This window comes from Contarinia nasturtii, unplaced genomic scaffold (genome assembly GCF_009176525.2).
Source record: "Contarinia nasturtii isolate CC-2019 unplaced genomic scaffold, AAFC_CNas_1.1 Cnas_scaffold_220, whole genome shotgun sequence".
NCBI lineage: Eukaryota > Metazoa > Arthropoda > Insecta > Diptera > Cecidomyiidae > Contarinia > Contarinia nasturtii.
This window is the reverse complement of record NW_022197577.1, coordinates 3998822-4020147: the sequence shown is the minus strand read 5'-3', so window position 1 is coordinate 4020147 and position 21326 is coordinate 3998822. Positions and strand designations below refer to the sequence as shown.

Below are 21326 nucleotides of genomic sequence, written 5' to 3'. Positions count from 1 at the left end.
GATGTGACGAATAAAAAACCATTTATTATAATGTGCACTTTTTTGTACATCAAATAACGAATTTATTTTAAGTATTTGTTCGCTCATTTTATAACTATAAGTACAAAATTTGTGATTGAATTACAAACGGATGATTGAATCTGTTCAGTATAAATTGTATGCAAATAATATCTTCTTGAGATTTGTCTCTTTAACAATGTCATAAGTTTTGAAACGAATTTCAAACAAAACAACCTCGAAATACACAAAATAAAATATCTCTCTTAAGATTATCGAAAAAAAGTAAGTACGGATCCTCTTTTCAACTCTTATCATAAGTTGTAAAGAGAAATGAACAAGCAAAAAGAATTGAATGGCTAAGAGTTCATTCCAAAATCTCTGTATAATGTGAGTAAGTAAGGCGCATAAGTATCTCGATTCACAATTGATTGCAAAAAAAAAAAACTAAATTAACATTAAAACTACATCTGTACTTTACAATATGTTAATTGCTTGATGAAGATTCTTAAATCCTATGTATTTAACTGGATTTGTCGTGGTTGTGATTTCTGAATTTTTAGCAGTGAACTTATACAAGTCCCGCATCCTTTGCCATACTGTAAAATGCTGATTTCTTATTGGCCAACAGTTTGTCTGGTGAGTCGAATTCAGCAACATGACCCTATAAAGTTAATATTGTCCAATGAAGTTTATTGAAAATATAAAAAAAACTTTATGAAAAAATGTATCACAAATTTTTAACTCACCTTGTCCAATACAATGATTTTATCAGCATCGATAATCGTATTCAAACGATGCGCAATAGTTAATATAGTGCAGTCATTGAACTCACTACGAATGGTTTTCTGCAAAGAAAAAAGACAATTACATTAAAACTCCATTGACACCTCACCAATTTCAATGGGAATAACTGAATTGAAAAAAAAAATGATTTACTTGAATGAGATCATCGGTCTCCAGGTCTACAGCTGCAGTTGCTTCGTCTAATATCAGCACTTTTGTTTTTCGTAATAAGGCACGAGCTAAACACACTAACTGACGTTGACCAACTGAGAGATTTTCACCACCTTCCGTTACTTCGTGATTCAAACCGGCTGTCAATCCCTTTACGAATGCTTTCAAATGAGCCAATTCCAATGCTCGCCACACTTCTTCGTCACTTTTTTGGCCGAATGGATCGAGATTTAAGCGAAGCGATCCGCTGAATAAAACCGGATCTTGTGGTATGATTGTCAATCTTGATCGCAACGTATGCAAACCGAGTTTGGATATATCTTCGCCATCGATAACTATCGAACCGCCAGCTGATTCGATAATTCTGAATAAGGCCAATGTTAAGCTTGACTTTCCAGCGCCTAAGTTTTTAAATAATTTAATGAGAAAATCCATAGAGAATAAGAAATTGATTTGAAAACATACCTGTACGGCCGACGATGCCCACTTTTTCGGTTCCATTTATAGTGAATGTTAAACCGCGTAAAACAAGATCAAGTCCTTCACGATAACGAACTTCGAAATTTTTAAATTGAACGTTTCCGTATTCTGGCCAGTTTTTGGGTACAACTGCATTTGGATTCTCCCATGCTGCTTCTTGTTCTGTTTCTGCATATTCTTTGATACGTTCAACGGCGACAATATTTGTTTCGACTTCGCTTGTCATACGCACCAACCAATTCAATGTTTGCGTAATTTGCAATGCATATGAAACAGAAAGTCCTACGGTCCCAGGATCGATGGTATTACGGCTCAAGACGGCAAACAATGCAGCAAAGAATATAATCAAATTGCCAACCATTTCCAAGCGAACAGCCAACCAACGATTTGCAATGACCGAAGGCGCATAGCATACTTGATTAAAGTCTACTTTATTATCCGAATCCGAAATAAATCTGTCGAAAAGAATACATAAATTTTTATTTTGTTCATTTGATTTGCAAAAGTTTACAGTCTTTTTTTGAGCAGAACCGATACGGGCACCGTATCTTTTACACTCGAAAATTTATATGGAAATAATATTTTTGAGTGATTGTTTACCTTTGTTGAACGCTATAAGCTCGAATAGTTGGTGCACCTTGAATTGATTCGCCGAAATGTGAATAAATTGGTGATCTTGATACCGACTCAAGACGTTTCAATTGACGCGATGTGGATACATAAAATCGTTGTACGAAATAGTAAACAATACCAATTGGGAATATAACTGCCATGAACCAGTATGTTGACACACTGATCACGACAAGCGTTGACAACACCTTCATTTTATTAGTGATGAAATAAAAAAAAAATCGATCGATTAATATTTGATTTGAAATGTGCAATGGGAAAAGTGCAATAATAATCTGATTGAAAAAAAAGAAAGGAAAATTAGAAATGATTGAAAGCTTGATTTACTATAAAAATCTTGGTGTTTATAAAACCCATAATCTCCCCCAGATGTGAAAGATAGTGATTTGCCAAAAGTATTTTGAAAATTAAGCAAAATGTGTTAAGAAAAAAAGAAGATAAATCGATGATTGGATTTAATCATGGGAGCGACATGACAAAACTTGACATGAGGGCCATTCCCTCATAACTAAAAATGATACAAATTCGCAAAAGATGGCGCTTAATGCAAAGATTTTTTTTGAGAAGAAATTTGTTCGATTTATAATTTTATAGAATATTTTAAGCACTCAATTTATTTTATCATATATGATATCTCAGTGTGCCTTTGTGCACATGTGTCATGTTGTCTATCAAGCTAAACTGCACATGATACACATCAGCGTCGAGCACACCATTGCTGCAAAGACACTTAGTGATTAGCGCCATCTGGTTCGTGCGAGAAAAAATCTTCACATTTCACACACGTACTATTGAGTTACTTCACTATGCAATACAGTGAGGGCGCCAGTGATACGTGTTTTGCAGCAACCCAGTGGCGTCGAGTATAGTGTACACTATACGATATAAATGATGTGCACTATACTCAACACCGTTGCGTGTGTATCTTGTCGACACACAGAAACAAATATACAAGTACGCTTACTCGCACTTGCGGCGTTAGCAGAGTCTACCCCTCAAAATGAGTTACGCACTCTATTTTACTCTATTTTTTGTGTTAATTTCATCCAAGTGAACGCATCGTAGTGAAAGAAGAGATACATGTGTAGTAGGGTGGGTCAATTTTTTTGCATCAAGTCGACATCGCGATTCTGGTTCTATGGGTCCTAACAAGCATTTTTGCCCAAGGAACCATATGTCTAAAATGAATTTCGAGCCAGCCAATTTTTCTCTCAAGATATTTTCCAAAATATTTAAAAATCGACTTGGATGTTGCATGAAAAAGACAAAAACACATTATTTTTCTCTAGCCAAATGTGTATGCGGGGGTTTTTGGGGTCGAGGAATCCATTTTTGACATTTATTTTGCGATGTAATAACGTTACAATACGATTTCCATACAAAAACTGGCAAAAATGATCGTTTTCTTCTTTTTTTTACAATTTTGTTTTTGTTGATATCGATTTTATAATCGGATCAAAAAATTATGTTCTACAAAGTTGTTCAGAATGATGAAAGAAATTTTTTGGGTCAGCTGCCCTCCAACTCCCCCCACCCCCTAAGGAGGTCATAACCCCTCAACCCCTGATTTTTTTCACCTAAAACCCAATGATTCGGCTTCAGCATGCCAAAAAACCTTAAGAAAGTGTTTTTTCCAGATGCCCTCCGAGACAGTTTTCGCAAAATAACCCATAGTCTCATTGTATTTGACCCCAAATGGGGGGATCTTACTTTTTGTGAAAATTGGCACACCTATACACCCTCCATTCCAAAGTTTCGGAACTTTTTAAAAATAATAGATTCCAGTGGCGCCACCTACTGGATATTATATGCGTTAGAAAGTTGGAGTTCCCATTGACATTGTGTAAAAGTTTCGTAAAGATCAGATGTAAACATGTCAAGATATTGCGTCTTATTTTTTAGTATCTTTTGCTCTCGGTGACAAAATTAATTTCAAACAAAAAATCAACTTTTGTGATAAATTATGAAAGTTTTAACGAATTAGATATTTCAAAAACCATTTTTTTATGATTGCTCATACTATCTATAAGCTAGAAAAACTAAGACACGAGATCCTAATCGGCACATGCTTCGCATACCGACATCTTTGGAAAAAGTCAAATTTTCAGGATATTCTCATTTTCTCGTGGACCAATTTTCTGTGAATTTCGTGGAACCCATCCTCGAATCTTTTGCTCTGATGAGCCTAATATTAACTGAGGACCTATATATTGAATAATCCATAACGATTATTGCAGATAGCCAGATGTATAGAGTCTCTAGAATATGAAATAGACAGTAAGTCACTTTTTCACGATATTGCATTTGCTCATTTTCAGTCATTTTTCAACAAAAAACTGAAATGTCCATTGCATAATTCTCCATTTTCGTTTCATATACACCCAGAGAAGTAATACAATAAAAACTACATCACTACAATCCGTATAAAATTCTATTTGTCCATCTGATTTCATACCAAACATCGTTTTTGTGTATTCTCTTTTGTGCGGTTCTTCTTCGTTTACGCTTTACATAAAAGAGAATACACAAAAACGATATTTTGTATGAAATAAGATGGAAATATACAATTTTATACGGAGTGTCCACTAGTTCCGAATTTTATACGACAAGCCATCTAGTTTTCACTGTATAATTTCTTTGAGTGTATCTCGTACACAGAAAGAAAATATCAGCCGACGCTATACGCAAAACCGACTGGTACGTGCGCTCATACGTTTTTACATCTTTTACATCTATTACCATACGATTTTTCGACTGTGCGAAGATACGCACAAAGAGTAACGAATCAGTCGAAAAATCGTATGGTCACTAGATGTAAAAGATGTAAAAACGTATGAGCGTACGTACCAGTCGGTTTTGCGTATAGCGTCAGTTGATATTTTCTTACTGTGTATGGTTCACAGAAACAAGTATTCGAGTAGGCTTACTCGCACTTGTGGTGTTAGTAGAGACTTTACCCCTCAAAATGAGTTACGCACTCTATATTACTCTATTTTTGGTGTTAGTTTCATCGAACGTATGTGACGATACACTTAGCAATCATATTCGTTAGCGTATACACAGACTCATATGCACGCAACAGACTCAATGAAACTTACACCAAAAATAGAGTTAAATAGAGTGCGTAACTCAACAATTCTGTGTTCAATTTCCGATCGTTGACCGATGACGCAAACATAATAACACATTCGACGCAATAACTTAGCTTTCACAGCTTGTCAGTGATCCGATCCTTATGAAACTTGGACATGATATCAGTGGGGCAAGTACCTTTCTAACGCATATAATATCCAGTAAGTGGCGCCACTGGTATCTATTATATTCAAAAAGTTCCAATAAAAATAAATAAATCTAAGCGTGTTTGTCGATTTATAAACGCTATCTATTACGAATTTGTACCATTTTTAGTTATGAGGGACTGGTGCTGATGTCAAGTTTTTCAATCGTACGTCTCACGTCGCGCTCATGAATTTAATGAAAATGGCTCAACTTACTGGTTTATTTTGTCAAATTAATCAATTTGTGAAATTATTGTGCGCACACACAAACACACACATTCGAAAATGCAGACTGTTTTACGATTGTTTTACAATTTAAAAATAAATGTTTTGATTATAATGAGGATGTTAAATATAAGAAATTTACCTCAGCTGCACAATAAAGTAGCCACTTCAGTGTATCAGGTAGCGTTAGATCAAGTACATCAATATCTTTTGAGAACCGTGATAGAATTCGGCCACTAGGAGTTTGATCGAAAAACGAAAGTGGCGCACTTAAAATACCGTACAATAATGTTTTATGCAGATTTACAGCCGCCAATAAACCGGCGGTACGCAACATTAGTTCGGCCAAAATTGACGAGAAGGCTGTGTAAATGCAACGAAAATCGACAGTAATAGAAAGTTTTTTTTTTACAGAAATCGATACGATAGAAATATATGACCGAATTAAACCGATGTTTAAATGGTGTGAGCCAATAGCTCAGTGTATCTTACGCTACTGTATTCGGTCGAAATAACTAATAATTTACGTGCGATTTAAAAGCCGAGTGAAAAACGCGGTCAAATAAAAGGACCGTTACATTTACAATTTGGTTAGATTTTGTTAGAAAAGCAATTTTAATGGCTAGCATTTCCAATTCTTTCACAGACGATAGCTTTTAAAATCGAGCTGTTGGTTTAAAAAATATATCGTAGCACTCGTGAAATATTTGCTAAGGGTAGTTCAAAGTTTTTTTGGGCACAATCACAAATCAATATCATGAGCATATTCGTCTTGCGAATCGTCACATATATCTATTGAATTAATTTTCTTTTCGAACGATGTGCGTGGAAGTGAAATGTCGATGCAACTTTTTTTGATTAATTGTTTTGAAAAATTACCTCCGCTGCACAGTATATTAATTCACTCAATAGTTCTGGAAATTGTGAATCTAGAACCTCAATGTCTTTTGAGAACCGTGATAGAATTCGACCACTAGGGGTTTGATCGAAGTATGTAAGCGGCGCGTGAAATATGCCACCCATCAAAGCATTATGCAAATTCAATGCGGCAAATAAACAGCCATAACGTACCAGAACTTCAGCAAAAATGATCGAAATGGCTGCTTAAAAAAATGGTCAAAATCGAAAATAAAACGTTAATAGTTAAGTAAAAAGGATATTAATAACAGTTTTTAATGTTTGACCATTCCACTCGAATTATTTAAATTTGTTTGAGTGCATATTTTCATTGTAGTGCACCGGTGCAAAAGGTTCAATAAAAATCACATACGCAGTGTTAATGTGTTAAGAAAAAGCATGAAATTTTGAACACATTTCTTTTCGAATTGAAATCAATGCAGCCATCTCTTTCGTCGATTTGAAAGCAGATAGAAAACGAACACCAAAAATAATTTAAATCAAAAATACAAACAGAATTTTCTATCTACGCGTGTCAAAGCTTACAGTATAGTTTGAGCACCTACCCGAAAAGATACTTGTAATATTTGTCTGAGGCTCATAGGTAAATTGTTATCGACAGTGTTCATATCTAAGGAAAACCTGGAGATTATTCGACCCCGGGGGGTTGTATCGAAAAAATGCTGCGGTGCGCCCATTACGTAATTCAATAATTTATGATGAATATTCAATGCGGCCTTCATTGTACCATATGCATGCATAGTTGATCCACTTAGCACGGCCAAAACTATGCCAAAGTAAGCAATTTTCAATTTGTTATAGTGTGATTTGTTTGTTACGAATAAATGATTGATTTGGCGCAAAAATAGGGAAAGAAAATACATTAGTAGAACCCCTAAGCTATATTTCAGTCAAGCTTTTTTATGGAAATATGCATTACATTATATTATTAATTTGTTAGTAAGTTAATTTGTCTGTTATCACGATCATGATAAAAAAATCATGCAAATCAAAAGAAGAAAATTCCAATGGGATCCCAAGTCAGTATAATACTCTTTTCGAAGAGTGTACACGCTCTTCTCACACTCTTCGTATAGTTTTATTCGACTCCCTTCTCACATTCTTCTCACACTCTTCTCACACTTTTGCATAAAACACGTATATTGAGTGAGAACTGCTGTCACTGCATTCCAGTGGAAGTAATGTTTGTATTTTGATATTTGAACGTTTATAGCATTCGTCAGCTGTGTCAAAATACAACAGAACGACAATTGCTGTTGCAACAGCTAATTCATTTTTTTTGTATACGTTCATTTTTTTCAAAATGTCAAAAATTAACAAAATCAAAAATTATCCATCAGTGGAAAAATTTATTATAAAGAAAAAAAAGAAAATTTTTTAGAGAAAAAAATTGAAGCTCAGTTAAAAACAATATACGTGTTTTATGCAAAAGTGTGAGAAGAGTGTGAGAAGAGTGTGAGAAGAGTGTGAGAAGGGAGTCGAATAAAACTATACGAAGAGTGTGAGAAGAGCGTGTACACTCTTCGAAAAGAGTATTATACTGACTTGGGATATACCAAAGATCCAGAGAGGAGATCATAAAATACAAAGCATACGATCGTATAGATCACGTTATAGATAAAATCGCTCGAATTATTTTGAAAAATGGAATGGATAGGAACAGTCGCCGAAATTATTAAAGTATCCAAAGAGTAAACCATTTGTTTATAGAAAAAAGGAATATTTGAATAATAGCACAACCAACTGAAGATTATTTGTATGAGATTGAAGAAAGAGGAGTGTATTTTTATCAAAGAAAAAGAAATTCAATTGAAATATCATAAATTGGTTGTTTCAAAAAAGAGAGATAGAGAGAGTCGGAGAGAGTATACAAAATAAAAAAATACCGAAAAAATGCATGAAACCCATGCTCTTAATGTCGCTGGAAAGTCAATATCGACTTCATTTACGTCGTGCGATAGTCTGTTTATAATTCTGCCGAGAGGTGTACGATCGAAGAAGGCCATTGGAGCGCGCATAATTTTGCGCAATAAATCATTGTGTAAATAACGAGCTGCTCCCAAACAAGCAAGGAACAAGGATAATGTTGCCAAAAATACGGTAAATACTGTTCTCGAACAAAATTGAAGAAAGATAGAGATAAAAAAAAAAACAAATCTTTTATGAACATGCCCATGCAAAGTATCTTAATAACATGAATTCTGTTAAATGTCAACTGACATATTTACGTTGAAGTCCTACTTTACCTAAAAACACACATATCACAATGATTTTTCAATCTCATTACGTTTTTTTTATGTAAAAACATAAAATGTTAAAGTTTAAAACTAGTAACAAATAAATGATTAACTATACAGAAGTGCAATGGAATCCCCTTAAAATTGTCATTTTTCGATTTGACCCAAGAAATTTTTGATAATTTTCACAATTTATTGTCTTATAGATGTCACAACAGATGTGACTCACAAGACAAGCTTAATTAATCGTCGTCGTTGTCAATAGTAAATCAAGCTTAATAAAATAATGCGAATAATGCGTAATTTTGTATAATCGATCGAATAAAAATCCCTTCAGTTTCATTGTTGTCAGTGTGCAAAAAATGTGTATGAAAATTTTTACCGCGAAAAACATCATAATCCAACTTCTAATAGTTTGTGGAAGGATGTTATCGACCGTGTCCACGTCTTTTGAAAATCTATTTATCACGCGCCCCAGTGGCGTCGTGTCGAACAACTGCATCGGCCAACGCAGTACATTTGTCAACAGACTTTCCTGCATTGCTTTTGCTGAATAAATAAAACCTAGCGCTACTATCAACGACGTGGCGAAACTGAGCAGAACTATGGGAAAAGATTTTTTTTAGTATTTTTTTTAAATGAAATTTACGTGGACAAACACAAAACAAACAAAAAATGGGCCATATTAAATTTTGAATATTAAATAAGTTGGGATCAAAACAATAATAATATTATCGATGATAAAACCAATTTAACGGATATTGAACCTCTGCGAATCTAACTTATGAATGTATAAGCCTTAACTTAATCAATTAGAACTGTTTGGTTGTACATGCGCAAATGTCAAACTAAAATTTACCGAAAACTAAGGAAAAAAAACAGAAAACGTCAATGAATGGTCGAGAAAGATCTTACCTTGTCCCAATCCAAAGGCAGCGTACACACCCAAATATAAGTTTCTTTTGTCAGTGTCATTAGCAGCCTGTTTATCGTTTGACCATTTTGAAAGCCACATACTTGAACCAATTGCAAATCCTTGATAGATTAAGTTCAAAAGTACCGTTAAAATGGTTAACGAAACACCAATACTTTTCAAATAATGCTTGTAAACATCCCATTTGACGCTTCCAACTTCCGATTTTTCTTGTTCAATCAGTTTTTGACCATTTTCATCTGCTTTATTTGCCTTTAGATCACTATCAGAGTCACGTTTATTTACAGATCGCTTACGTACACCATCTTCATTTGAAATTGTACTTTCAGCAGATATATAGCCATTCAATGATCCGGTTTCTGAACGACTTTCGCTTCGTGATCGGCTAATAGCTCTTTCAAGTTTTCCGCGGAGTTCGATATCTGGATTTGTGCCTAATGTGTTTTCCAATTGTTCTTTTATCTCATCCAAATTCTCTTCCTCCTCGTTCACCTCTTGTAAATGTTGAATCAAAAAGTCAGCGAAATCACCTTTTTTATTGATCAATTCCTTTAATGTCCCCGATTCACTTATTTCACCATTTTTCACAACATAAATATTATCCACGTTTGGCAAATACGTAATACCGTGAGTCACAAGCAATCGACTTTTTGATGCCAAAATACCAGACGGTCCAATTACATTTTCGAATATATGTTTCCCTACATGAGCATCGACTGCACTCAATGGATCGTCCAAGAAGTAATTATCTGCATCATTATATACAGCACGGGCAAGAGATACACGTTGCTTTTGACCACCACTTAAATTGATTCCCTTTTCACCGATTTCTGTGGCATCGCCGCCAGGTAACATTTCAAGATCTGGTTTCAATGCGCAAGCTGCAATAACTTGATTGTAACGTTTACGATCCATCGGCTTTCCGAACAAAATATTATCCTGAAGTGTGGCATTTTGAATCCAAGCCTGTTGTGAAACGTAGGCAATTGTTCCGGCCGTATTGACGCGTCCCGATAATTTGTCCATTTCACCCAAAAATGCCGATATAATTGACGATTTCCCTGAACCAACTGAACCGACAACCGCAACCAAATTATTCTTTTTAACTTGCAAATTGATATTCTTGAGAACTGATTCTTCTTCGCCCCATGTAAATGTTCCATTTTCAATTGAGAGTGGTGCTTCTGCAAAGAAGAGCAATTGTTTTTTTTTCTCATCAAAAACAAAAATTAAAAATGATAAATCATGAAAAAATTTCTTACCATTCGATGGATCGTGTATTACATTTTGTGGATCCAATTCTTCGCTATTCATGAATTTGTTGATTCGATTCACAGATACACTTGTCTATTTCGCAATTATACGTAAAAAAAACTATTAGTAAGTTTTTATGATTCGATTTGATCAAAAACACATCAAAATGTATGCAACGTAAAGCACATCCAAACTGAAAACTAAAATATCCATGCGTGTTAGGTGCACATACAAAAGACAATACCAAGACAAATAGATAACAGTGTTGAGATTAGAAATACTACTAAATTGAATCAAGCCAATGACTACATTTCCAAAACCAAACTAAATAATAACAACAATAATAATAGAATACGAATGTGACACATCAACCGTTGTAGAGTACTTACTTGAACCATGTTGGTGATTAGCATCGGTAACATGGAAAGCGGAAATCGTAAAATGTTGAATAGGGATAGAGAAACAAAAGCAGTTTTCGCATCCAACACATTTTTATCATCAATTAGAACGAAACAAGTGAAAGAAATTAGGGCAACCTGCATTTTGTTAATGTTTATGTGTAGATATTCACATATTATTTTATGTTCCCAGCCAACATAGAAGAATGAAAAAGATAAAATGGATATATAAAATAAAGATAATTGGAAACAGAATGTTCAAGAGATAGAAATTGATAAAAGTTCTTTCGTTTGCCAAAATTTTATTTTTTTTTCCATTAATTCACTTTTAAAACCATAATTTTATAGAGAAGTGTACAGAAGATATTGAGGAAGAAACATAAGCATAATAATGAGAGAAATTCATGTGAAGTTTTGGATACCTATGAACCATTTGTTTGAAATTGAAGCATATTTTGAGATGTTTTGAGATGAATTGAAGGAGTGGATAATCCTTCACTTTTTGCATACATTTTCCATTTGATATACTTTACCTCAATCATGTATACTATAAGCAAAGGCAACATAGCCAATGGCATCCGAATAATATCGAATAATGCCAAACAAACGAATGCTTTTTCAGCGGATAAAATATGATCATCTCCAGATATGGTATAAGTGAAGAATGTTATAAGTGAAACCTTTGATTTTTAACAAATAAAAATATGTGGCAAAAAGTATTTAGAATAAAATAAAATAAAATTGAAAAAAAATGAAAATGTTTGGCACAACTTTGTTCTGAAATTGGTTTCCTAGAAACTTTATCATTTTAGAAAATAAAATATGTTCAAAAAATTGTTGCAATAAAGTGATTCGTACCAGAAACGGTGCGCAAGACCAGATAAAACTCGTCCCGGCATTTAAATATGCTGCATCCTTCAATACTTTAATTTCTCTTTCACGAATCTTTTGCACTTGTTCTTCGAAGCTCGTCTCCCACGCATACAACTTCAACACTTTAATTCCGCTGAGAATTTCATTCATCAATTTAACACGTTCGTCCTTGTTTTTCATTTGACGAATTTGAAGGGTCTTAATTTTATTGGCAATCACACCGTTCACCGGAATCAATATGATCATAACAGCCAAACCTAGTTCATTTAAAAAAAAAAAAAACATTTTTATTTTATGTAAACATATGGCGACAATGGTACAAAAACTCACCCGCCAGCACAGATGGCCCAAGCAAATCCCATAAGAAATATAAGGCGAGAGCAATTTGTAATGGAGCCTAAAACATATAATAAACATATTTATATATTCAATATAAAGTGGGGAGCTTGCTGATTTTTGAATGTTTTTTACTCACCGACCAAATCATATTGATGTATGTGGTTAAATCCATAAATCTTTGCGCATCTGAATTATTCAAAAGAATATTCAAATTATTATTTACTATTCATCAAAAAATATGCCACTGATTTACTGGAATTATTTAAATAACATACCGACAGCCATTAAATTCACAATTTCACCCACAGTGCTTTCTTTTCTAGCTTTGTTCGACAAGCACAATGCTTTCTTATAGATTGCACCAACAAGAGCCGTACGAATACGTAGACCAACCAAAAACATACGTTGAAAGTATTGTGACAAGAATAGAGTTTGTGTGCTGGCCACAATGAATAAAAGTACTGCATATAAAATACCACGCCACATTGGATCTTGTTGTTTTGATCCATTCAATCTTGATTCTATGCCTAGCATAGACTCTGTTGTGGAATCCAATGTTGTATTTTGTTCGACTGGATTGTAGTTTGAGTCGTCAACAAAATTGATAATTGCTCGAAGTAGTTGTGGACTAACGAATGTTAAAAGATCATTAACCAACTTTAAAATGGCCCCGAACAAAAATGTCGGGCCGAATGCTTTACAAATTGGCGGTAAAATTGATGCTTGTTTTTTCTTTCTTTGTTCGGGATTGATGGTAACGCTGGCTGACGTTCGAGATTTAGTGTATGATGCATTTCCAGTGAAAGCGGCTCTTCTGTTTACGAAAATAAAGAAAAAAAACGAAATTAAAACGAGTACAAGCGATGGACCACATATTATCTATATTGTCAAAATATGATTAGCTTGTTTTCACTTACACATTGTAGCCGGAAGCCTTGGCAACCGCACGATCCCAATATTTTAAAAATATTGGCATAATTTCTTTGGACGAATCTTCTGGGTTCATGTCCCACAGGTCTTTTTGTTCGAGTGGTCGTCGATAGCCTTGCCAAGCCAATGGATCGAACCATGTGTACAAAAGTCGAGATAGAAAACTGGCACCTTGTTCTGAAACAGTTTAATTGTTTAATTGCTATTTCAATCAATAATTCGTTAATGATTGCATACCTGGATATGGTTTATCGGACTTTGGATATTTTGTTTTAAGCGGTGCTCGATCTGCATAGCAATTTAAGATCCAAATGCCCAATGAGAATATATAAAATATGAGGTAACTGGTGAAATTGTATTCCGCAAGAGGGTCTACATCATGATCAGGATTAGCTTGACGTGCGTGCCGATGTGTGATTTGTGTCCGTAACATTGGCAATCCGCATATCAACAAGAATGCCCAAAACAAAAATTGAAGACCAGATGTTCGAAGACCAAAACGTCGATTTCCTTCCAACAATACTGCCGACAATGTCTACATAAAATTAAATATTATTAATAGCCGCGAATTGAATATAAAATTGTGTTGGCTCAACTTACAAATGTAGCAATCTTAATTGCTGGCGTATAATAGTCGACCGGTGCCAATTTTTGTTTCTCGCCATTGACTACAACAATCACTAAATCAATGATTGATAGAATTATCAGCGCACCAGTTAACAATAATTTGCAAACATTTGCAAAACCGTACGGAATATTACGATTAATGCTATTTTTCATATAAAATATTTCTAATGGCGTAAACAGCCAGAGAAAGGCACATGGTAGCCAAATTAATGCTGTTTTCTGGAAGCATTCTGTAAAATCTGGTGTATCGGTATCCCAGGTGAGAGTTTGATTCTATTAAAAGTTAAAATAATACATATTATTCATTATATATGTAAACACTAAACACCAAATGTAGAGTAAATGTCAATGCATATCATATCGATATGTTATGATAAACAAAGGTTTTTATCCGGTAAATTTAGCTCTTCTACAATAAAATTTGAATGAAATAAAATCAATGTAACTTACCCAGAACTTTTCTCCGCCGCAAAAATCGTCCAATTTTTCTAGTAACATCCTAAAAAAATCACAATCTCTCGATGATTGGAACTTATATTAAACGAGTGCTTGACTGCGCTAATGCGCTTTGATTTAAACAGTCACTATATATTGTCACTGCCACACAACGATGTTTTGACGTGTTTGTATTTTACTAGCAACGCACGAGTAAACTGAAAAACAAAATAGATAAACTTGAGTTTAATTACAACATTGCCGGCAATGGCCTACCATAAATTTGGATATTATTTAAACACATCAAAATCGAATTGCATGAATTTTGATTGCACAGGTATCAAACAATCTTAAACGTCACTTTTATTTTCGGTCACATAATGTAAGAAGTGAGGTTATGAAAAATATTCTATAAATCTAGTACAATTTGTTCTGTCACATTCAGTGAATTTAAAAGCAAGAGGTATTCGACAAACGAAATAAGTGTTTTTGAGCAATTAGAATAAAGGTATAAGGTGAATATGGGAGTACAAATACGACCTTTTACGAGAAATAATAAATAAATTTAGTATTTTTCACATCGATTCACGCTGAAACCGGTCTTATGTTCAAATACATTCAAAATCCTTTGTCAAAAAGCTTATGGAATGTTGTGATTTTTAGTTGATCGATCGATGGAGATCTGGCGTCTAGATTCGTTGGTTATAACTTTAGGATGCTGGGATCATGTGAGAGCCTACTGACTGAGAATGATGATGAATGTGCCCGACAATTGAACGGGCGATGATTAAAGCGAGCTCAAATCCCGATGAGAACAAAGTTTTTTTTATATAGATTTATTGTTGTAATCACAACCACAACTCCATACAAAAAAATGTCATGTTTCTCTTTTATTTTTTACGGGATTTAATAATATAATTAAGTTCACTTTAATCCTCACCCGTTCAACTATATTAAACAAAAACAACTATCTGTGATACTTTCATATGAGTAATCTTATACAAGACGACTAATGAAATTTGAAAACATTTCAATAATTAATACCAAAAATAATATTTTTATTCCTTTAACTCCTTGTGAAGCATATGGCCTCTTTAAAACCTCTTATTGTAATCTAGCAACTATTTAAATTGAAAAATTCACGATCTATATTTATTTATCTCAAAACTAAAATTATCGACAAATATTAGAACATATACAAACTATTTATTGTGATACACTATCCTAAAATACAGCCATCATTTGGCGATGAAAATAAATAATAATAATAAAAAAATTCAATAATTTTGTCTCTTCATTCGAATTCGAAGACAATTTGAACGAACTGCTTAACGGTGGTGTCAAAGAAGAGGCTGAAATGGAGAGATCCCAACCATATAAAATTATAAAACCGGATTCTCTGTTACATATTCTTTTCTCTCTTCTTTTTTCGTTACTTTTATTGTGTATCACTCTTTCGCAATCGAGAGCGCGAAAAGTTATTGTTTCTGTATGCGAACTGCGTGCATGTATTTTTGTTTTTTTTTTGCTCATATAACCCTGACCGATGATGATGAGATTCTTATTCGATTCTATGCCAAGAATTACATCCCATACACACACATATGCACACATTCCGTTTATTTTAATTCCAATTTTGTGGCTTGTTTTTCAAGTTTTGGTCCGTCAATTACAGTGAAATAAGATAACGAAAAAAAAGAGCAACGCAAAAATCAAGGTAACCGCTTTTTTATGATTCAAGTTGATGCTACCTTTGAAACGATACCTCCGAGTGTTGACGACTAACTTAATACATTTGTTCTTTTGACTCTTTTGCTTAAATTCACAAGTTTTTTTTCACACAATTATTTCATCAAATGTTTAAATTCTATTGATTCACTACCTGAGATAATCACTTTCAATATAGCGTACAGTAAATAATTTGTTTCGAGGACGAATTACGGAGAACTTTTTCAGTTTATGTTGTACTTGAGTAGTTTTCGTGTCTTTATTTTTTCTACCAATAAATCTTTAGATTGAGAGATTAGATAAGAATTGATTTTTGCTTCATAAGTATGACAATTATTTATTAATCGAATTAACATTAATTGTCTCTAGTGATGAGTTTGTATTTTATGTTTTTTTCATTCTCTTGGCTTTTTATTTATTTCAATTTTTTCTAATTTATTGATTCTCTGCATGCTTTTGTCGCAGACAATGGTGGAAATTTATCAAAATCATTAGTTGTGATATCAGTGGACACTAAAAAAATAACAAAGCCACTCGAGTCCAAATCGACATTCAATTCTAAATATTTGATTGGTCACATTTACATTCACAGCAACTGTCGATATATGTGTTCTTGTTGAATCAATATTTTATGTTTTTTTATATTTCTTCTGATCCGTTGAAGCGGATAAAGTCAAAAGAAGGGTTTACGAGTGGCAAAACAAAGTGTTTGGGAGAGATAGTGAGAGCGTTAGAAAAGGAAATAGAGAGAAACAAGGGGGAGTTCCGTTAGATTGTTTTATTGAAATTCAGTAATATGGGATCAATACCATATGCGTTTGTAATAAGGTTTCGACAGTTAAATGCTATTGATTTTTCTTCCACATCGAACACGAATTCAAGTGACCAGACACGCACGCATACACTTTTAAACATAAATCCCAATCAATTTGAATATTGCCGGCAAATATATCTGTTCAACCAGTGTTTGCAATTTATTTGTAATAATTGGTTTGTGACGCAATTAAATCTCATTGAATATATGTGAACGTTGTTGTTTATGATTGAAGTCGACACTGTCTTTACTGTAACAAAACGCTGATTATTTATAAATAGCAAATGTGTATCTGTATTGTTTCTCAACTTCAATACACATTGCGTTCTATCGACCCGTACACATACTTTTCAAAAGCATGCCATACATCAAGTGACACAATCATTTAGTGTGATGGATTCACAAATTACACTCATTTTACTACAACCATTTGTTTGCACACAATTCATTTCAATTTATATAAATTCATTCGAATTGATTTGAGTTTAGTAAAACTTTAAACATCAATCTCTCTTCCTCTCCCGCACTCTACGTTATGCAATTGAACCGGCCATATAATTTTCTTTTGTTCAGAAAGTCGTCAACACATTTGGAATTTCGGTAATACCTTTTTTCGAAATCGTATAATTTTTTTTTTTTTGCAATTAAGAGAGAATCATGATGACAAGTATGATTAACACAATTAAGTAGATCAGATTAGCGATTAAATTTACACATTGTTACTTAGATTACACTATAGTCATATCGACGATTGTCCCATTTTATTGGACAGCACTTGATTTTATGGCCATTGGACACGATGAATACGAAAACACAAGTGTTCGGGATAAAATTGCACTGACCCGATACAGTTCAAATTAATTCTTATTTTATCAATTTTTTTTTCGAACTGAGTCTTCGACGCTGCACATGCTCTAATTCGCACCCACAAAGTTCGCCAAAAATATTGTTGATTTTAATTTTGATGATAAAATAGAAGTTTTTAGTCTTGGATGCGTCATCAATTAGTAACATTAATGTTAAAATAGAATTGACAACAACAAATTATGCAAAGTCATTACAAATATGAACTTTTATAAATAAGATTAACTTTATACTGAATTCATGAATCGGAACGATAGATAATTTTGGCGATAAAATAGACACATTTTACGCAAAGTAATGTATTATATACATATAGTCATATAGTTAAAGTGATACGGCTGATTTCTTATCAGAGTTTATAGCTTTTAAAGCTGCAACCTGAATATTGACAAACATGTGTTAGACACCTCTTATATATCAATTATTTTTAAAACACACCAGAAATACTCATTGTTTGTATAATTAATCATTTTTGCACGAACATTTTTTATTTTATTTATCTTAATATGAATCTCTATTTGTCAGCTGTGGGGGTCATATGCCATAATCATAAATTCGATCATTTTCCTCTTCTAACGGAAAATGTATCTTATTTATTAACGTTTATATTTACATTTATTTGAAATAAAAAATTAAGAGACAGTTTATGGTTGGCCGACTGTTTGAAATCACCGTTTTTGTTGTGGTTGCGTCACGTTTAACTAAAACAATCTGCGGTGTGATGAAATTATTTTAACTTGTTTGTTATGTGATAAAAAAAAGAGAACTTCACTCCGCATCGCACATTATACTCAATCATTTTTTCATGATTGAAAAAAAACACAAAAAAACACTTGATTTATGAATGAACAAATGTGTTCCGTTGTTGAAAAATAAATTATTAAAATCTGATGGATCCAAAAATAAGATTCAACCATATAAAAATGGAACGACTAAATATCGCGTCTCAAAAATTACAATTTAAAAAACTGAACTTACCACGCGAACAGTACTCACTATACTGAATCAAAAAATATCACACTCAATGATTTCCAAGCTTGAAGTCATCAGTTTTAGGCTATTAAATAGAAATACATATTTTACGGTTGTGTGCTTCGTACACAAATGTATTTTAATGTGAATGTATGTGTGTGCTTCTTTTATCCCACTTGCTTAAAATCATCGGTGAAAAAAGCACAATAATGATGACGACACATTGGCGAAGCACATACGTGGCATACAGTGTGATAATACATAATATTAGATTTTGATGTGTGTATATTCAAGCGGCGTTTTAAACCGTACACAAATGATATGACAAAATAATGCTTGGAGAAGAGAACAGCCGATAATACTGCCTGCATACAATTTTTTTTATTTATTTATTTTTTTATTTATATTCAAAGAGACTCTCTAATCATCATTAAAGAGCAATACTTAGTTTGTAAATTATGTTTTCGTGTTTGTTCATATTATGTTCAACAAGTGGCAGGGGTTTTGCCGGCTTTTTCGCTCGATTATAACCACATGCTTAATAATTTTGTTGAATTTTGATTACGAATTTAATTAAACTAACAATACTTGAAATTGAGTCTTGAATTAATGAGCTGAAATTAATAGAAATATTGTTAGATTTATGGCATATAAGAATTGTCAAATCAAATAATATTTTACTAAAAAATTCAATTTTTTTTTCAATGTTTTCTTCCAATTTCTTGGTATTTGGAAAGAAAACTTAAAAAATTGCACTATTTGATTCGAAAATTGCTTTGGAAATCAACAAATCAAATCACAAATAAATTGATTTGATTTGAAAATTTCAAATTAAAATATTCAAATCATTTTATTTGAAACGTATGACACTCAAATCAAATTATTTGACTGTTTTTATTTGAATCTTTTCAAATCAAATCAATTTATTTGATTTGTGATTTTGAATTAAAATCCCATTTTGAGAACCCTGATTTATGGTTGTATGACTGACTTACATCCCAGATTCAAACAAGATATAGTGTTGAAATTTTTAAAAGCGTTCATCTTCGAATGACATTTGCCAGAAATGCATAAATTTATGATTTAATCTTATTCAAATTCGGGACTGCCAATGGATTGCTTTCATATTTAAATTTTCATTTTAATTCAAACGCCGAGAAATTCATCTTTTCTTTTGGCTTTCTCTTTGGTGAACATCAAAATTCTATATTATGTGCTCAATAAGATACTGGTTATATAGTCTAAAATTTCGTTCCTTTTTAACTTTTGGAGAATTAGCACTTTCATAGCATCATTTTGCTCAAATAAACCGTTTTGTATCATCGAATACAATCATTTTATGACCATTTTTTCGAGACTAAGAATATATTATTAGATAATATATAACATCTTCCATAATAAAACCAGTTCTCTCTTGTGTTTTAATGCCAGAAAAGCATGTTACCGGGCAACTTTTTCGTTCTCTTCTTTTTGGTAGTCAATCAAATTAAATTTCATATAAACATCGAATCGCTCAAAAGGTCTTAATCACTAAAGAAAAAAAACAACAACAAGAACATTGATTATGCAACTAACTTATCGATAAAAACAAGTTTTATTCTTCATTTCAAGCAACAACAACAAAACACATTTATTAACACCCAAATTTATATATTTTTTTCTCATCGTGAAAGGTGTGAATGCGTTTCGCCAAACAAATAATGTGAAATTCCGCCACCTGAAGACATCAGCGCTGATCCTCTCATCAGAAACACCAGGCAACTGTAATGGTTTATTGAAGTTCGTGTTCATAGACCCGTAAGATCTCCGCAAGAGCCGGATCCAAGCGTGCGTACATAGCCGCATGATACATATGATACATACTTGCCGACTTTTGTTTCATAGAACGTCTAGAAAAGAGTACAAACATATTTCAAACTGTTTTGTATGTTTCAGTGGCATTCAATATGACTTAAAACAAAAGAGCTATTCTTTTGAAAAGGTAAATATTGTTTATTGAACAATTCATTATATATGTAAAGCGACCCAGTAAAAATTATAATGGTAAACATTTAAAAATTCTATAAAAAATGCTTTTTTCGCATGCGTTCATATATATTTGTCTATCCAACTGCGAAAATGAATGATATCAGTAAAAATGACATACGTATCAAGATCGCAACGATTTAAATTTGGATCGCCGAGTTCAGCTGAGACCACACCTCTTAAAAACCAGACGCCATTAGCATAGATGGCAAATGCACTACCAGAATCCCCATTACACGGTGCGTAGCCCCGTCTTTCTTTACCGGCACAAAAAACTCGCTTCGCATTTGTTTGTTTGTTGTTAGATGGAAAACAAAAATTATTCCGAACAACGAGCAATGTTAAACGTCTGGGAACATTTTCGTCATACAATGATTTTTAGATAGGATATAGCTTGCGGATCTCCGCAAG

The 21326-nt window shown here is 33.2% G+C and overlaps 2 protein-coding genes across 10 annotated transcripts in view; one reads left to right on the top strand and one right to left on the bottom strand.

Moving 5' to 3' along the window:
* Positions 1 to 25: 25 nt before the first annotated feature.
* LOC116336873 (multidrug resistance-associated protein 1) lies at positions 26 to 18918 on the bottom strand. 9 transcript variants are annotated; one of them, XM_031761047.1, is made up of 18 exons: positions 18897 to 18918; positions 14528 to 14730; positions 14051 to 14350; positions 13688 to 13985; positions 13438 to 13627; positions 12796 to 13334; positions 12657 to 12706; positions 12512 to 12578; positions 12167 to 12438; positions 11300 to 11446; positions 10919 to 11003; positions 9638 to 10840; positions 9105 to 9325; positions 2035 to 2252; positions 1420 to 1889; positions 937 to 1355; positions 747 to 845; positions 26 to 661 (listed from the first exon to the last, which is right to left on the bottom strand). In XM_031761047.1, the coding sequence occupies exons 2-18, from the start codon at positions 14573 to 14575 to the stop codon at positions 569 to 571; spliced, it is 4719 nt and encodes a 1572-aa protein (XP_031616907.1). In that variant the 5' UTR covers positions 14576 to 14730; positions 18897 to 18918; the 3' UTR covers positions 26 to 568. The 9 variants fall into 9 exon arrangements, with proteins under 9 accessions (XP_031616907.1, XP_031616908.1, XP_031616906.1 ...); XM_031761048.1 differs by lacking the exon at positions 18897 to 18918 and adding an exon at positions 18591 to 18605; XM_031761046.1 differs by lacking the exon at positions 18897 to 18918 and adding an exon at positions 14789 to 14848.
* A 2202-nt stretch (positions 18919 to 21120) lies between these two features.
* The window catches only part of LOC116337235 (phenoloxidase-activating factor 2-like), a 5829-nt gene continuing 5623 nt past the window's right edge, over positions 21121 to 21326 (top strand). Inside the window, exon 1 of the mRNA XM_031761632.1 lies at positions 21121 to 21154. Within this exon, the coding sequence (XP_031617492.1) occupies positions 21121 to 21154 (34 nt within the window). The remainder of the gene's footprint in view (positions 21155 to 21326) is intronic.